The 17,046-nt window shown below is 40.6% G+C and overlaps 1 protein-coding gene across 7 annotated transcripts in view; it reads left to right on the top strand.

Annotated features, from left to right (window-relative positions):
• CARMIL1 (capping protein regulator and myosin 1 linker 1) overlaps positions 1 to 17,046 on the top strand; it is a 194,918-nt gene that overhangs the window by 160,835 nt on the left and 17,037 nt on the right. For 4 of the 7 annotated variants that reach the window (XM_030265867.4, XM_030265872.4, XM_030265870.4 and 1 more), the window contains 4 exons: positions 6,706 to 6,723; positions 10,662 to 10,728; positions 11,049 to 11,245; positions 15,063 to 15,169. In XM_030265867.4, the coding sequence (XP_030121727.4) occupies positions 6,706 to 6,723; positions 10,662 to 10,728; positions 11,049 to 11,245; positions 15,063 to 15,169 (389 nt within the window). The remainder of the gene's footprint in view (positions 1 to 6,705; positions 6,724 to 10,661; positions 10,729 to 11,048; positions 11,246 to 15,062; positions 15,170 to 17,046) is intronic. The other 3 variants (XM_030265871.4, XM_030265869.4, XM_030265868.4) reach the window with 1 other exon arrangement.

Raw genomic sequence — 17,046 nt, 5'->3', positions numbered from 1 at the left:
CTGGCTTAATAAGCTGAGCATGATGCCACATGGTATGGAATGTCCCTTTGGTCAGCTGGAGTCAGCTCTCCTGGCTGTGCCCCCTCACAACTTATTGTGCACCCCCACTCTCCTTGCTGGCAGGGCTGCATGAGAAGCTAAAAAGTCCTTGATTTAGTGTAAGCATTGCTCAGCAACATTTAAAAGCACCATCATGTTATCAACACTATTCTCATGCTAAATCCAAAACACAGCACTGTACTAGATGCTAGGAAGAAAATGAACTTGTTTCTAGCTGGGAACAAGAATGCACTTATATCCTTTGTGGCAGTAATTGTCTTACTGATCCTGAATTTTCATTGGTTTGCTTCATGTGTCATGAAAAAGCCACATGGAAAGGAGAGTTCAGTAACAAACCACTCACTGAAACACTGGTCTTGAGAGCTGAACTTCCTGCAGGGATTTTAAGAGAGAGTTACTACTAAGAAATTTGTCTGTGGTGGACAGAAAGGTCTTGAATGTGCAGCTGCACAATCTGTGAGTAGTGCCAGCCCTGGCTGCACAATCCAACCATTTGCCACTCTGCAGGCAAGAATCTGAATGCCCAGCACAGGCATCTCAGCAGGCACCAGCTAGCTGTCATGGGCTGTCACAGCCTGCTGATGGATGCCTTTCCACCACTTGGTGGAGAGGTGACTGTCCCTACCTGCATTTGCTTTCCCATTCAGCCAACAGCTGAATCACCCCAGAACTCACCAACCTGCTCCAGGCAGAGTTTACAGGTTTTGAGAGCAAAGCCCTTTTGCACAGGTTGGGTCAGGGGGCACTCCTGTGATCCCTTTTGCCAGCAGAACCATGGAGTCAGTCAGTTGGTGTTCAGCACAAACAGATACTGAATCAACTTCCCACGGCCTCTGTTTATAAGAATCTTCCTGTTATTTCCCTGGTAGATCAGCAGGAGCTCCTTTGGAGTAGTTCTTGCCAAAATCTCTGCTCTGGAGCCTTTGGCAGAGGCACAACAGCAAGCAGCGTGAGAATAACCTGTGTTAATGCCATTTCTGCAGCACACATCTCTCTGTAGCCGTGGTGTGTCCCAATTCAATTAGCATCCGTCAAGTTGACCTTCTCAAATGGTTGAGGAGTTTTCTGTATAGGTTGTGTGGTTGTTTCTGCTGCTTTTCTGATTCTTCCAGCATCTCAGATGAACAACTTGGCATGAGGTACTTAATCTGTGTTGTCTGGGGAAATCTTGTTTACTCTGAAATCTGGAGAGCCTACTGAAAATAGCACAAGCATGAGTCTGTCTCACTAAGAGTGCTTCACAGTTCTCACTTCACCCAGAAGAACATGAGGCTTGCCACGTTTTGCTCTGCAACACTGATACTTCATATTGCAGGGATAAAGAATAGTTCCTCACAGGAAAAAGGGAGATAAAGTCTGTGCTAGGACAGGCAGTTACATAGTATCATCAGGCTTGCTATATTTTGTCACGGAAAAGTAGGTTAGGATGAGCTGGGTTACCAGAATAGGAACTTCAAAATGAAGAAATAAATAAAATCAAGTATACATACTGCCAAAAGGTCAGAAGACAGCTTCCAAGTCATCAAGCTTCATCACTGCTATCATTGACAACTGCATCACACAGCCTTACTCATAAATATATCAGGATTCCTCAAAGCATTTTTCTGTTAGACTAGAGGAGAACTTAGGGGAAAACATACTTTCTTTGGATGTTATTCAGGTCACCTAAAGCCTCATTACAAAGTGGTGCATGTATCCTTGCAGTGAGATCGTATCTCATGTTATTTCAAGTTAGTGTGAATTTTTGAGGTCAGTACTGGCAGGACTGGAATACTAATCTGAAACCAAAAGCACTTAAATAGGTGAAAGAATCTTCAAGTATGCAGATATGAAAGAAATCTAAAAGAAAAAAAATGAGATAAGAGCAAAGTGATAGAAAAGTCAGGTTGGTTTCACTCTAAGCTGATCAGAACTTCATTTTATCTAGTACAATTTAGCTATGAGTCATTTCCAATACCATGCTATTTAGATACTCCTGGGAAGTTTGTGTCTGTATAATCCATTATATAGACAAATGCTTGTTAATTAATTCCATGCTTGTGATGAGCAGCCCTGCTCAGGGTAGGCATCTTCCAGTCTTTTCATTGTGTTTCTGTCCCTCTTAGGCTCATGTGCTTCCCCATGACTGTCTGACCAAGCGGCATTATTTAAATCATGTCTCATACTTTAGTGTCATCACTGCATAGGTCAGCTTTTGAGTTTTGCCATTCTCTCTTGGGTAAATAATGATTGACATTTTCCATCAGTTTGTTTTATAGAAGAAACTCAAATACTCTACTCAAGTATTTCAGTTTCTCATACAGGGTCTTAGAATATTTCCTCTTTTCAGTGGGAAGATATCTTGATTTAGTATAGACAGGACTTAAAATTCAGAAAGTTGAGAGGTTTTTTTTAATGTTTTAGTTCATAAAGCATATTTCAACGTCTGTGAGGGGTATGAAGATTTATTGTGTATTCTGGAGAGATGTCTGAAGCAATATTTTATATGAGAAAATAACAACAGCTCAAGTGTGCCTGGGTTTTCAAGAATAACACTTCCCTTCATAATTTTGAGCATAGAGTCCACTTGCCCCTCCAGGGTAAATTCACTGTGATAAGCTAATCCCAGTAGCATTTCCACTGTCAAATGCCACCACAAACAATGCATCATCTACCCACAAAGAGTCTGACAACAGTGGAAAGATGACTGGTTGTTTTTTTTGTCTGGATGGCTGCTTATCCTTTTGGTAGTTGTTCACTTCAGGTTGTTGGATGGAAGGAGAGATGGAGAAGCTGTGCTGGTTCTCAGTCCTGGGAAGCTCCAGGGCGGACAGGTACAATAGTTCTTTTCATAAAATCATCAAATGGTTTAGGTTGGAAGAGACCTTTAAAGATTCACTAGTTCCCAGTTCCTGCCGTGGGCAGGAGCATCCTTTGCTAGATCAAGTTGCCCTAAGCCCTGTTTTTCCTGGCTTGAGCACCCATTCAGAAGTACATTGCCTCTGAGCTGCTTTAATGATGTTCTTGCCCAGGGCACCTGATACATATGGTAGCTGTTAAAGAACTGCCTAAGGCTATCTTGAATAGCTGTCCACCCCTGCCTGTTTGCCAAGTTTAAGAGCTTTTTATTCTTACTGTATGGAAGATTAGGTCATGAACAAAGTAATTTTTGGGTCAGCTTTTGCCAGCTGAAGGTAATAAACAATGACAAGCAAGCAGGTTGTGGTGACTTTAAGGTATAGTTTCTTCTAGCTGACCTGCAGCAGACCTCTGCTCTGCACTTAGTTTTTTACTAAAATAACTATAAAAGCAAAAGTAATGTAGTTGAAACCATCCTCTTGGATAATCTTGAAGCCCAGGTAATGGAGAAGATGTTAACCTCTTTATGAGCAAATAGAAAGCAAAACTGATGCTATAGAGAATTGCATTTTCTTTTGCAGGCGGTAGTTGCAGGCATGGATTCCTTCCAGGATACTAATTCAGAATATGGAATTAAACATTTGGTTTGATAATTTTAGGAACCACTCAGTTTAATTTGTGTGTCTGATTTTTCACTCTTCATGGTGTAAGCTTTGGTTGCTTTTATGCAGGAATGTTTATTAGCAGGAATTTTACATTACTCAAAAGATGCAAATGCAGAATTATTAATTAAAAGAAAATACTGAAATGCTTGATGAAATATCAGAGTACATGTGCCACATCTCAGCAAGCAGAAAAGCAAAGGTTTCTTGGCTAGTAAAATATAACAAGCTCAAGGGCAAATCTACTGAGCTTATTTTACTGTAGTGCTACTCCTTTTCTTTCAGAATATATTTCTGTACAAAGGAATTCTAAAGGTCAGGTTGGTTTATATGAGACTAATTGAATTAATACTGAGCCCATAGCTCCTTCTCTAGAAATTCAGCTCTTCAGGGAGGGAAGGAAACAAACATACTCCTGAAACTCACATATGGATTATTTGTATGCCGTATTTATTTACATTATTTACTCTATCTGTCTGTCTGTCTATCTATCTATCATACTTCCATCGAGAGTACAGATTTCTGAAATATGAAGGTAAGGGCTGATATGAACAAGCATAGCCCCTACATTCAGGACTGTGAGGGGCTTTGCTCTCCTGTCTACTGAAAAATACTCCATTAGGTGTCATAGATTTTAGCATTGCATTTAACTTTCCAAGGTCGATGGCACTCAAGGGGCAGATTTTAAGGACAGTGGCTCTGGTTACTGTCACTGCTACTGGGAAGTGCATCACTGGTTTTTGGAAGCCATGTGGGGGGTTTCACCCTGGAAATCACATCATAAAATGTTTTGTAGTTGAAGTAAGCAACAACAACTTTCTAGTTCCAAAGGTTTTCTATACAGATGGTGAGATACCTGCATGTCCAAAGATGTCATGTGCAAGAACCAGAACTGGTCAATTTGCTGCTCTGCTTTGTTAAGAATTTTTTTTTTTTTTTTTTTTAATGAGACAACATATGTATGACACTGTCAGAGGTAGTTAGGAGACTAAAGGAAGCGTGGGAAGCATTGATTGACTGAACTGGTGTCATGGCAGCTTTACAGGTCAGAATTCCTTACAGCAAAAGAAAACAACAGGACTTGTTTTCTTACACCTCTTTCTTAAAAAGGCAAACCCCACAAAATGCATGCAGCTGAAATGGTATAGCACTGGATAAATATGTTCTGTAAAATTCCTTTGAAATATTTTTATGACATCTCAAACCTCATTGGCACATTGTTAGGACTCCCCAGTGCAATTTCTGATTTTGTTTGGGTTTAATTTTCTCGGGATTTCTGGTTGTGGGTTGGTGTTTCATCTTTGGGTGTGGTCCATGTATACTGCAAGACAGACCACTTCATATTGCAGTTATGCTGAGAGCAAACAAAGTGGGGGAAGGTTGAGAGGCCTTATGGTCTGTAGCACTTCAGGAGTCTGAAGACTGGCATTAGGTTCCCTGCAGAGCAGCCAGGTTCCTTGCTGGCTTCAGGCAAATCCCTTGGTTTTTGCTTTGCTTTGCTTAATGGTGCTTCCTTCTCTAGCCTGCTGTGCACCTCTTTCTCCCTCCTTACTCCCCAGCCACAAGGTGTTTAACACCTTTTAAGTGCCTCAGTAGATGGGAGATCACTGAAGTTTGGAAGGTAGGAGTTTCCATAAGCCCTTGTTGGATCAGGACCATAGACTGTATACCCTCTCAAATCCTGGAATTGCTTCCATTTATGTGTGTTACTTAGCACTTTGGTCCCAGTGACATTTCCAGCTGCATATATAATACAAATAACTTTCCTGCCTATGCATTAAATACACAGAAAACGCTGGACTACTGCCATGAATGCTGTCTGAAAGGGAATCAGCATTGCAGGTTTATTTTTTGAAGTGTGCAGGAGCACGTTTTTAAAGATTGTATCAGTTTTCGTGATGTTTGCCAATTGGTTCTGCAGTCTCTCCAGCAATCTCAGAGTAGCTGTAGTGATTAGTAGTGTAGAAGATGGGCAAGAGAAGAGAGAACAAAGATTCTGACAGCAAAATTGAGTCAGTGTATGTGTGTGTGGATAGCATACAAAAATGAGAGTAATGAGGTAGTTTGCTGGAATCACTGCTGGCTGAGAACTCTTGAACAAAGCCAAAGTTTCTGAGGGTAAAAGAAAATACAGACCAAAAAAACTCCAAAACCCTGAGGCAAAATCCCAACAAACTAACAACTGACCCTGAGGACAGCAGGAAAATAAAGGAGAGGAGCTGGGTGCAAGAACATGCAGCACTTTCTTGACAATACCCTTAATCCATACCATGACTACTTCTGCAACATTCTGCTAACACCTGCAGTGTTGTAATAGCTGTTCCCATTCAACTTGAAAACAAATGCACACTTCTAATAATTGTTTTTTCTAACCCTAAATTCGGGAGGAGCATGGTTGGTCTTGAGCTATAGAAGAGATGGGATATGGCATTTGGGATTGCTTCATTTCCTGTGATGGCCATGCTGCTTCCTTTTTTTGCTTATAATTTTTGAAGGGAAGAAAAAAGTTTGTGCTTTAGTCATGAAACAGCATCTTTCTCATTTGCCAAAAGTGCTTGAAAGTCTGTGCCTCTAAACCTCCTTATGGGAAGGAGAAATACTATTGCTTTTGTTTAGGCTTATTTCAACCTCAGGAGAACAGACTTCCATCCTTTTTCATTCCTTCAAGAGAAGCTTTATTTTATTTTCCTTGCTTACTTGCACGCCACAACAAACTAGCAATTTTTAATTCAGAATCTTCCTTCAGACTAGGAAGTAGGAGAATTATGGTTTTTTTCTCACTACTGGTGCCAGCAAAATGGAAAAACACAGTACATTGGGACAGCAGGTGGCAGGTTGGCACCATGGCGAGTGCCTTATATTGGAAGCAAATGTCAGAAAGCCTTAGTTTGTCCCAATGTAGATCAAATGAGAGAGCACATATTTCTCTGGTTATCCTCTGGAAATACAAATTTGTATAGCACTTCCAAATACAAGGGATTTTTACCCCATTCTTGCATGTCACCTTTCCTGCAAGACTTCCAAGTGTTTTGGCTTTAGTTTTCTTTATTTTGGTGATTCCTGGTTTTGCCTCCTTTCCTGACAACTGCTGTTGCTTTGTCTTCCCCATTCATATTCTTTTTTCTTTCTTTTTTGCTGCATGGAGACTCTCTGCTGTACAAGTGTAAGTATTTTTTTAGCTCTGCTGTTTCTGGCCTACTTGTTTATGTTTTTGTGCTCCATTTGCTTCTGTACTGAGTGAGAGTCTCCTGGGAGACTGTAGTGCCATCCATCTGCACCTACAAATGAAATAGGCAGTGGTTCAGGAATGAGATTGGATTTACAAAAAGGTTCAGCTAATGTAGTGTCTGAATTTAAGGGATCCCTTGGTTTTAAGACCAAACCAAATCAGAGTGCTGATATTGGAGGTATAAGCACAAATATTACTCCTCAGAAGGGAAGTCTGTTGAGTTGGTTTTATATGCCAACATCATACAGCTTGATGAAATAGTCCTTAACATGTTCTCAAAGCTGAAAACTCATATGTTGAAGGGAATCTGGTTAGGAAGGTAAAATTCAAGAGGGAGTAGCTAGTTGTTCATTAGTTTGTTTGAAATCTGCTGAAAGGGAAGTGACAGGAGGGTCACAGAGCATCTCTGAATCTAATAGGATTTAATATAAATTACTTTGAAGTAGGAGGAGAAAAACATAGAAATAAGCATATCCTTCAGCACTGAGAGTAATTTCAATTATCTGTATAAACAAAGAGAATATCTGAGGTCCTCTTTCTGAAAGTACATTGTTTTCTAGCATTCAAAACAGAACTATTTCAGTTGTTTTTAATTCCCAAGGTACTAGTGTTCTTCCACAGCTGGTAATACAATTTCAGAAAACTCCAGAGAGCTCAGACAGTTTTGTGAGGAAGGCAGTCAGAAGGGAGGAATCTGGAAAAGTGATCATGGGGAAAGATCCTGGGAGCTTAAAGTTAGCAAGGACACATGACAGTGTGTAAATAAGCCCTTATTTGGAAGTGTGATAGAGATTTGCTGGCTGCCATCTACTGCAGAAGGGTACATTCATGGAGCCATTCACTGAGATCTCAGTGGCTTAGGTGCATGCAGACTTCCAAGGGGTCCTCTCAAATTCCAGAGATGCAGTTAATATTTCTATCTGTACTGCCAAGCAGCCTACAATGTGCTCATGGAAAGGTGGGCAAAACAAGGAAGAATTCAGGAGGTGGTGTGCTAGAATGGAAAGTCTGTGGAAGTTGTGTATGAGAGGAGGTGATACTAGCAGCTATTCCTCTGTAAAGGCCACAAGGGAAGCATAAGGCCAGAGAGCCACGTTGTGCTTGTGGCGCCAGAGGTGGTGAGAAGGCAGAAGATGTGCTTCTGCCAAAGCTGAACTGCTTCTATGTAATATAGGAAATGGGAGTCAGGCTGGGGAGTTCAGATATCTCCTCTAGCAATGACATGTGCACTGCTGCTGCAGCAGACTGTGTGGTGGCTGAGATGTTAAGCAGAGATTAAGCCTAATATTTTGTAAAAGAGCACACTGGCCTATTTAAATTAATGCTTTGACCCATTTTGCTCTGCATGTGATCTAGGAAGTTTAGTTGGCAAGAAGCCTTTCATCTGTGCACTTCGTAAACAGGCTAGAAAACAGAAGGTTTTCAAATACAAGTGTATGTGGAGCTGTTATTCATGCTGTTAAAGCAAATGGGAAGCATCTCTATCCCTCTGCCTTTATCCGCAGCAACCAAGCTGCTGATGGATCATGCCAAGCTGACAGTAAGTTACAGCAGAAACTGGCTTATGGTCATCAGCACAAGCTCTGCAGGGTCATTTGGGGGCATTTTCTTGTCTGGGGAGGAAAATGAAATCATTCTGTTCCTGGCTGTTGGAGAAGTATTTGGAGCATTCCAGTCCTTGCACAGGAACCTCAAAACTCGCCCTGTGCTGTTTTGCATTGGTACCCTGTGCCGAGGCAGCTCTCAGCTTGTCTGTGTTCTTGCACTCAGAACACTGGCCATGGCTGTGCAGCTGCTAAGTGACCAGAGCTCTTCCATCAGCTGTGTTTTCTGTCCTCCCTTCTGGTCTTCTTTAGCAAAGGAGTTGCTGTATCTACTAAATGTAACTTCCAGTCACACCACCCAGAAAAACCAGGAAACAGACCAAAATCCATGTGAATATGCCTTCATAAGAGAAATGGGCTGTGTCTGGAAATGAAACCAGGACTACCAGGACTAGTGACTTGTGATTTGCTGTCCCCCAAATGCTGAGCTGCTCCAGCTCTTTCTTACATGAGGTGTGAATGCTTTGGTTGTTTCAGGTTTGGGGGATGGATGGACAGCTGCTGAGGTGTGCAGTTCAGAGGCTGCAAAGCCGCCTACCATTTGCACAGTCCACTGCAGTTGGGGCTGAAAAAATTCAGCACCTCTCCAGCCACTCACCATCAAATCTATTGCATTTAATTTATTGGTAACTAAGAAGGTAGTGTCTGACCTTTTGATGCAGCAACACTTTGCCTGATCATTAGTGTCAGAGTGAGTCTACTCAGGTGGCAAACTACTTCCTGGCTCGTCTTGAAACTATTGCATCATTTACTGATGGTTGTCAAATATGGAAGTGGAAATCTGCAACAGCTGAAGGTTATCCTTTTTTCCCAACAATGTACATGACAATAAAACCAGAGTTCTGTTGCCCAGGCAGTGCTATCACTGCCCACTCTGTAGTCTTTAAGTCCTTTTCTGGTCTTGAGAAAATAGGTAATATCTGTCCTGTCACAAAAATCTGTCATAACCCTGAGCATGTGAGTAGTGGCATAATGATCCTCATGACTACTTTGGGAATATGAATTCAGCACATGCGAGTCTGTGCACTGAACCTCCCATGCATAAAAACTAGCAAATCTTTGCCTTAAACAGTTCACGATTTGTCTGAAATGTTAACACCACCTGTGGTTTTTTTCTGGCTGATATAAAATTGATACTACTAACTTCATTAACAATTCTGTTAATGAGTGGCAAGCCATAACAGCTTGCTGACTGATACTCCAGAATTTGAAGCCACTAGATTTGAAGTCACTAGGCTTCAAGACGAGTAGGTTAATGGTATCAATAATGCCAGCATGTACAACTCTACCACAAAAGGAGCCCATCTTTATAGAAGCTCTGTGATTTTAAATCAAGTCTTGAGAAAACCTGCAGTTCAACTTTTAAACAGAACGTCTGACAATGCTGTGCTATGTTAAGCAGTTTGGAATCGGTGATTCATCCATTTTCTGTAGGAAAACTGTCTTTCTCCCCATGCAAATTTTCAGAGGGCTTCAGTCAAGACAAAGAAGACAACTTTCTTCCACAAAGAGCAAACTTGAATCTTAAGCCTGGGTATTTGTGCTATTAAGACTACGTACTCATTTTTTGACAACGTGAAGATCAGAAAGCTAATAGCAGTAATTCAGTAACTGTGTTGAATGTATACTGAACTTTCTACCTCTTCTCAGTGTGTCTAAAGTCCAGGGAAGTCATGTGCTTGCTACAAATACTGCCAACACTGACTTGGTTTTGTTTTTCGAAGGAGAACTGTATTCTCCAAGGCTCATTTTCCTAGGGGAGTTTGGTGAGCTGTGTGGTGATGTCAGAAGCATAGATTCCCAGTAACATGCCACTAACAAATGAACTGAGGAAGTGTATTTTTACAAAAATAAAAAGCCAGAACAAGAGGTAGACTATTCCTGGTATTGTCATTAACTGCAACGTTGGACAAAGTAATTAAATCTTAAATGAGTCCCTTGTGATCTCTACAGAGGTGAGATTTTAATAGTTCCCTTGTTTTACAGTTGGGGATCAAAGACTTAATGCCTGGATACTTTCAGTAATCATCCTGTGTGCAGCCTGCACTTTTAGTGGGAAAAATGAATTACCTCCCTGGTTCTGTTCAAAGTCAGTTAAAATATAAATTTAGAAAAAGTTCTGACTGTATGAGAGAGGGAGGAAAAAGCACAATAATTTCTGATGTTAAACCAAATCAGATCTTTCGATGGTTCATAGGATTGGAAAACTGTTTTGTTGTAATTTCTTTTGTCCCATAAAATGATTTTTATTTTGTTTTATGTTGATAGATGACTCCTAAATCAAAAAGGAAAAGCATCCACAGTAGAATGCTCCGGCCAGTGTCCAGAGCTTTTGGTAAGTGAGAATTCCTTAAAACCATTTTGTTTCTTTGCTTGCCTGAGGTGATTCTAGATGGTTCTTGATTGAATAGCACAGGTGATTCTCCCTCCCTCTGGATTGCATTTGTGGCCCACGCTGCCTGCTTTGTTTTGGAACTCTGCTAATGTGTTTGATAGTAAATAGTTGCTCACACTGCTCTCTCTGCTCACAGAGATGTTGTGGCTAAGTTCCCTGAATATGCTTATAATTATAGGCCACCAAAAAGAGGAATGGCATTTTGTCATTTGTTTTAAATATCATGTTAAATCTAATTAGAAAGTTTTGATTTCTCTTAGAAATGGAATTTGATCTAGATAAAGCACTGGAAGAAGTACCTATCCATATAGAAGACCCACCATTTCCTTCCAGCAGGCCAGACAAACGAACTTCTGGATTCATTTCAGAGCTGCCATCAGAAGAAGGAAGGAAACTGGAACACTTTACAAAATTAAGGCCCAAAAGGAATAAAAAGCAGCAGCCCAGCCAAGCAGCAGTGAGTCTACATTAAAATATTACTGGCAATGTTGTGTGTTGATTGCTTTTTGCCATGAGTCAGGTCTTTCAGTGTAATGAGGACAATGGTTGAAGGTACAAAAGCCATAAGCAACTACTTAATTTTTCTTCTGGTATTCATGTCTTTCAGTGTGCTATCCCTATTACAAGCTTTTTGTCTTGTTTGACACAGCCTAAATCCAGGATATGTTTTATCCTTTTTTATTTTGATTTTTTTTTTCATGGAAGCAGTTTCTGGAGGTGCTTGGAGCTTTCACAGGAAATGTGCAAAATATCATGAGACTTTTCAATTATTTTGCAAGGGTTTGTTAAGTCTTAATCCTTTTTTCTGCCTGCATTAAGATGTGGTAACTTGGCATGAATTCTTCTTTCTATCAGCTCTCAGAGGAGCTGTTCTGTGACACCCAGCTTCCCACAGCTCCTAAACTGAAGATGATGTTTGGGCCAGCAAATCTGCATAGTCACAGATCTGCTTTTCATGCTGGAGCCTGCCTTAGAAAGGCAAAACAGAAGAGCACTGTCTGTTCACGAAAGGCATTGGTGTGAACTCAATATACATGTGTGGAGCTCCCACAGCTCCATTTCCTTGGCACACTGCATCAGTAAAAAATTATTTCTGTGATGGTGTGTCCTCAGGGTATGTGAGGACAGATCTGGAGGAGTTACAGAGTTATCTCACAGCAACAGAACACAGCTGATGTGATAGGTAGCCCCATCAAGGGGCAGCAGTTGCCTCTCTGTGTTAGGCTGCCTCACAATAAATGCCTGTGGCTTCTTCTGCTTCCTGAGGATTTCCAATTGAGAGCATCCTTGAAAATTTCCCTAATGCTGGGAAAGATCATATCAGGCAGTGGAATGCTTTTTGTACCACTTGGAAAGGGAAAAAATATTCAAGCAAAGGGAATATTCAAGCCAACTTTCCATTCCCTTGTGCTTCACTGGGAAGGTTAGAGGTAGCAGAAGAATGGGTTTGTCTCCATGTAATGAAAACACATCTGTGTTTACTCTCCCAGTTCCACTGCTGCAGAACACACATGTTTTCCCAGTTGCTTCCAAGCTCAGTGCATCCTGTGCCATCAGCGCAGGGAGGTGGAAGGAGTGGGGGTGTAGGAGGGACAAGTGCTCCGCTACCAGGCATGGAGCACTACCAGCACATGCAGTAGCTTCTTCAACAGCAACAAAAAGGTCACTCCTTGTACAGAAGTCTTACTTCCCATGATAGTGCAGTGTTGTGGGACTGCTCATCCATATTAAATTAATTAGGAAATTGGAAGTTTATTTAGTTGCAGAAATTGAAATGAGCTCTTTTTAGTTAAACTCATTTGTCCCTGTCTTGTTTTTATGAACCACTTAGTTCCTTACTAGTTCTGACCTCAAAATGAGTCCAAACAATTTTTTTAAATACTTAAGATGTTTGTTTTGATGCTTCTTTGAAAATGAAACAGCCAGATTTTGGAGGTCCGAGTCATGAGTGGACTGTGACATTGCTTGCAGAGTTGATTTGCTGCTGGTTTTGCCACTTCAAGAATACAGAAAGCAGTGCTTAGGGAAAGCACTTGAAATGTGAGAGGCAAAATCTTGACCTTTTTTGCCACTTAAAGCAGTTCTGTTGTGTTGTTTACTGTTCCCATTATTTGTATTTAGTAATTCAAGGGGTCTCAGATGATCATAGTTGTACTTCTCTGGTTTTGCTGGAAAGCACATTTGTTCTTTGGAAGCTGAAAAGTGTAAGAAAAGAAAGGAGAAAATGGAGAAAAAATGAGAAACTTTTAACTTGAGTTGGGTGGATGGGCAGAAGAAAGATTTATAGTTTTGTCAGTTTCTATTGGAATGAGTGTTTAGAGAGGGGAAAAATGAGAGGGAAAAAACCAAAAACTCAAGATCCACTCTCAAGTAGCTTTAACTTTGAAGCAAAATGATAAAACAGTTGTTTATAATTTAGATTTTTGTGAGATCTTAACCTCATGCGTTCTTCCTTTATATGTGAAGATATAGTACAGCAAAGGAGATGAATCTCTAATGTATGAAAGAGATTGTGATTCATCTTATTTATTTCTGCTTCAAAGCCATTTTTTTCCTTAACAAAGAAACATGCTTGCTTTTAAACTTAAGCTTTAAAAAGAGATAAAAAAGGACAAATGAAGACTTAACACTTTTTTTTTTTTTTTTAAGAGTTAGGAGTGTGAAGCAACTTTTTGAGGTAGATCTTCTCATTTGCTGTAGATCATTGGATCCTGGAATTAGTTCCCCTTCAGGAGATGCCCTTGCTTTTGATACTTTCATGTTTATCCCTACTACCTGGGGGACTACAGTAGCAATATGCAGTGGTTTCTCACGCCTGTTAAAATGTGTCATTCGCTTTTATTTTGTGTTTCGATTGAGACACCAGTGATAAGGGGTTTGTCACCGAGACCAACCCGGATGAGGGCATGTGCACTCCTGCCTACTGTGAGATGTTCCAGCCAAACAAGCTCGCTACAGAGCATACCGAAGTTGGAAATCTGATAAATCATTGTGCTAACTTAGAATAGAACTGTTCTTCATAGAAAATCTGTTGCCAGTTTGACTGGCAACAAAACAGTCATTACCAGGTGGGCTCCTTTCAGATCAGCATTAGATTGCTACAGCAGGTATCAATAAAATATTAACTATTATCTTTCATAACAAAAATAATAGGGTTCAGGAATGGAAAGCAAAAAGTTTCATAGCTCTGTCAGAGCATTGGTTCATATGAAGCCCATTTTCCTTTCTTAATGAGATTGAGTTTGATATTAATTGCAGCTTTTAAGAGTATTGAAGCCTAGAAAAGACTTCGTATTCTACTTCAGAAGAGAAGCTGGGATTACTCATGAGTTATGGTGGCACCTAGGAGATTCCTTGATTTGAATTGTTTCAAATTACAAACCCTGTTGTTTTGTGTCCTGGTCCCTAGCACTACCAAGAATACAAATGAGTTTGGTCCTGGGGAGTCTTCTGTAGTAATCTGAAAGGTTTCCATTTGGCATTTGAATTAAAGGAAGTCTCTTTACTGGTAATAGAGCTATTCCACATCAAAGCCACGTACAGGAGCTAGACCACATGAGAAATCCTCCCAGGAGACTTCTTGTTTCATCTTCAGGAAGCTTCAGAGTCACCAGCTAAGATTCACAGGGCCTTTGTGGTTGGCAGGTATTTCAAAGCCAGCCTAGTTTATATGCCTGAGGTCATCCATATTCAAAATGTGGGCATTGAAATCAAAGATGGGGAGCAAGTTTGTTGTTTTCAGAAACTGAGCAAAAGTCTATGTTTGGTTCCTAAAGTGGAGCACCTGATTCTGCATTTAGAGTCTCTGCTTTTGGAAGTGCTAGACTGAATGAATTATAAAAGGCTCTGTTAGCCTACTGGAGCTGTTTCTAAATCTCTAAGTCCAAAATCCAGAACATAGGTTTTTCTCCAAATAGGGAAACAACTGGCTGTTGAAAATATTTTCTCTTCAGGTCACCACCTGCTCAGGATTTATTTTTTCTGTGTTTTGTTGCTTGTCTGACTGACCTAGTGCTCTATTCTCTCAAGCCCAAGGCATTTGATTTCTGGCCTCATGCATTAGTTTGTCACTGGTGTTTTGGGTTGCTTTGCATTTGGTGTAAGGCATCAGCTGGCCTGGCTGGAGGGAGAATTCCAGTGGTGATTCTGTTGTCTGCACTGAGTTCTGGTTGGCACACATAATTTTTTATAATGTCTTACCTCTTAATTATTATCACCGGAGCAAACATGCTTAGATTATTATATAAGAGAGATTTTTTTTTTTCTTCTGTCAGGTGTCTGCTGGAGTACCACCAGAAGGGGATCAGAATGGCCTCATGGGGAGAGTGGATGAAGGTGTGGATGAATTTTTCACTAAGAAAGTGACAAAAATGGATTCAAAGTAAGTTAAAAATATTTTAGCAGTTATTTTTTTTAAAAGTCCATCTTGATAACTAGGCAAGCAGCACTTTCAAGCTGTGTTTGACTCCTGTTCCAAATATCCAGGGTTGCTGTTGTCAAAGTCAGAAAATACCTTAGTAGTCAAGACATTGTGAATTCAACTCCCTGCCCTTAAAAGTGGCTACTTTGAAATAAATTGCTTTACTATCCCATGATGGGGGGGATTAATGACTGGTGTTTATTTTTATAATTCAGTTGACTTCATTTTACCCTTCAGTGAAGCTCATTAGAGCTGAAGCAGAGCTTTGTATTGGTTGAGAGTTTCCCCAGGGCTCATTGTACACATAGTGTTTCTCTCTAGTGAGGAGTGCTGTTGGGTACAGCGGTTTCATAGATGACAGTAGATTTACGCTGGTTCTGAAATACGTTAAAGATGTGTTTCACCAATTTGTAGTATTCCAGGTTTAAGCAAAATATTAATCTGAAAGATGTCTCCTTCTTTATATAAGGGTTATAGAGCTGATGCAGTTGCTTTGGAGCTGGCTGTATATTTTCAGAACCATGCATGTAAATGTTCTTGCATTCATGCATGTTTGTGCACGTGCACACACAGACTATTTCCATAACCGAATGAGAAAGCAAGAGTGATTTCCAGGCAACTTGGAATGACCCTTTCTTGTGCTGTATGTGACATCCATTAAGGAAAACAGTGAGTGTTGACTGGTAGCTAGCTGTGCCAGTAAAAGCAAATGTTCTAAAGTCACCATGAGTTATAGATATCTATAGTGATGTGAAGCCATGTGTACTATACTAGGTATCATAGTATGAAGTTATGATAGCTTTGAAAAACATCCTAAGCAGGTTAAGTTCAGGATGCTCACAGGATTGCATTCCCATGTCCTTCCCTTGGGTGCCTGCCAGCTGCTCATTTCAGATGTCCCTGTGAACTTGCTATGCTCTTTGCTGAGGATCTTTATTTGGTATCTGGCACCACTGGCTCTCTTTCCAGTTTGGATGCTTTTATACTTTCGTGTGAATGTGTATGTGCTCAGCTTTACCCTTAAGTGTGAATACTCTGCTCAGAAGATGCCTCTAGAAAATCTTAGTGGCAGGTGGGCTCTTTAGGAATTGGTTTTTCTTGTTTGTTCTTTTTGGGTTTTGTGGTTTCTTCTTCCTTTTTTTTTTCTTTTTTTTTTTTTTTTTTTTTAAAGATGAGGATCTGCACTATAAAAGTGACCTCTGTATTACTTAATGAGAGAAAGTAGCTGTACCAGCTAGTTCCTATTTCAAGCAAGGCCCTTAAGGAACAATATCTCCCAAAAGCTGTGTTAAACATGTGCCTAGATAGTTCTTCTCCTTTTACTAATAGGCAGGTACAAACCATAGGCAGTGCATTCTGGAAACAGAGCAGAGTGAAATTGTATGTTGTGGTGGATTGACCCTATACCCATCCTCGCTGCTCTATCACTCCCCTCCTGCTGGACAGAGGAGAGAAAATATAATGAAAGGCTTGTGGATTCAGATAAGGGCAGGGAGAGATGTCTTGCCAGTTACCATCATGGGTAAAACAGACTCAACCTGAGGGAAAATAAATTTAATATATTAACAATCAAATCAGACTGTGATAATGAGAAATAAACCAAATCTTAAAAATAGCTCTCCCCACCACTCCCTCTTTCCAGAGCTCAACTTCAGTCCTGATTTTCTCTACGTCCTCCTCCCCAGTGGAGCAGGGGACAGGGAATGGTGACTGCTATCAGTTCATCATGCATTCTCTGCTGCTCCTTCCTCTTCAGCAGAACTCTTACACAGAAGCCACTCCTGTAGACCCCCTGCTACCAAAACCTGGCCATGCAAACCCAGTATCTATGTGCATAG

Source organism: Taeniopygia guttata, chromosome 2, assembly GCF_048771995.1.
Source record: "Taeniopygia guttata chromosome 2, bTaeGut7.mat, whole genome shotgun sequence".
In the NCBI taxonomy this organism is placed as follows: Eukaryota; Metazoa; Chordata; class Aves; order Passeriformes; family Estrildidae; genus Taeniopygia; species Taeniopygia guttata.
Note: the sequence above shows the minus strand (reverse complement) of the source record. Positions and strands in the feature narration are given on the sequence as shown.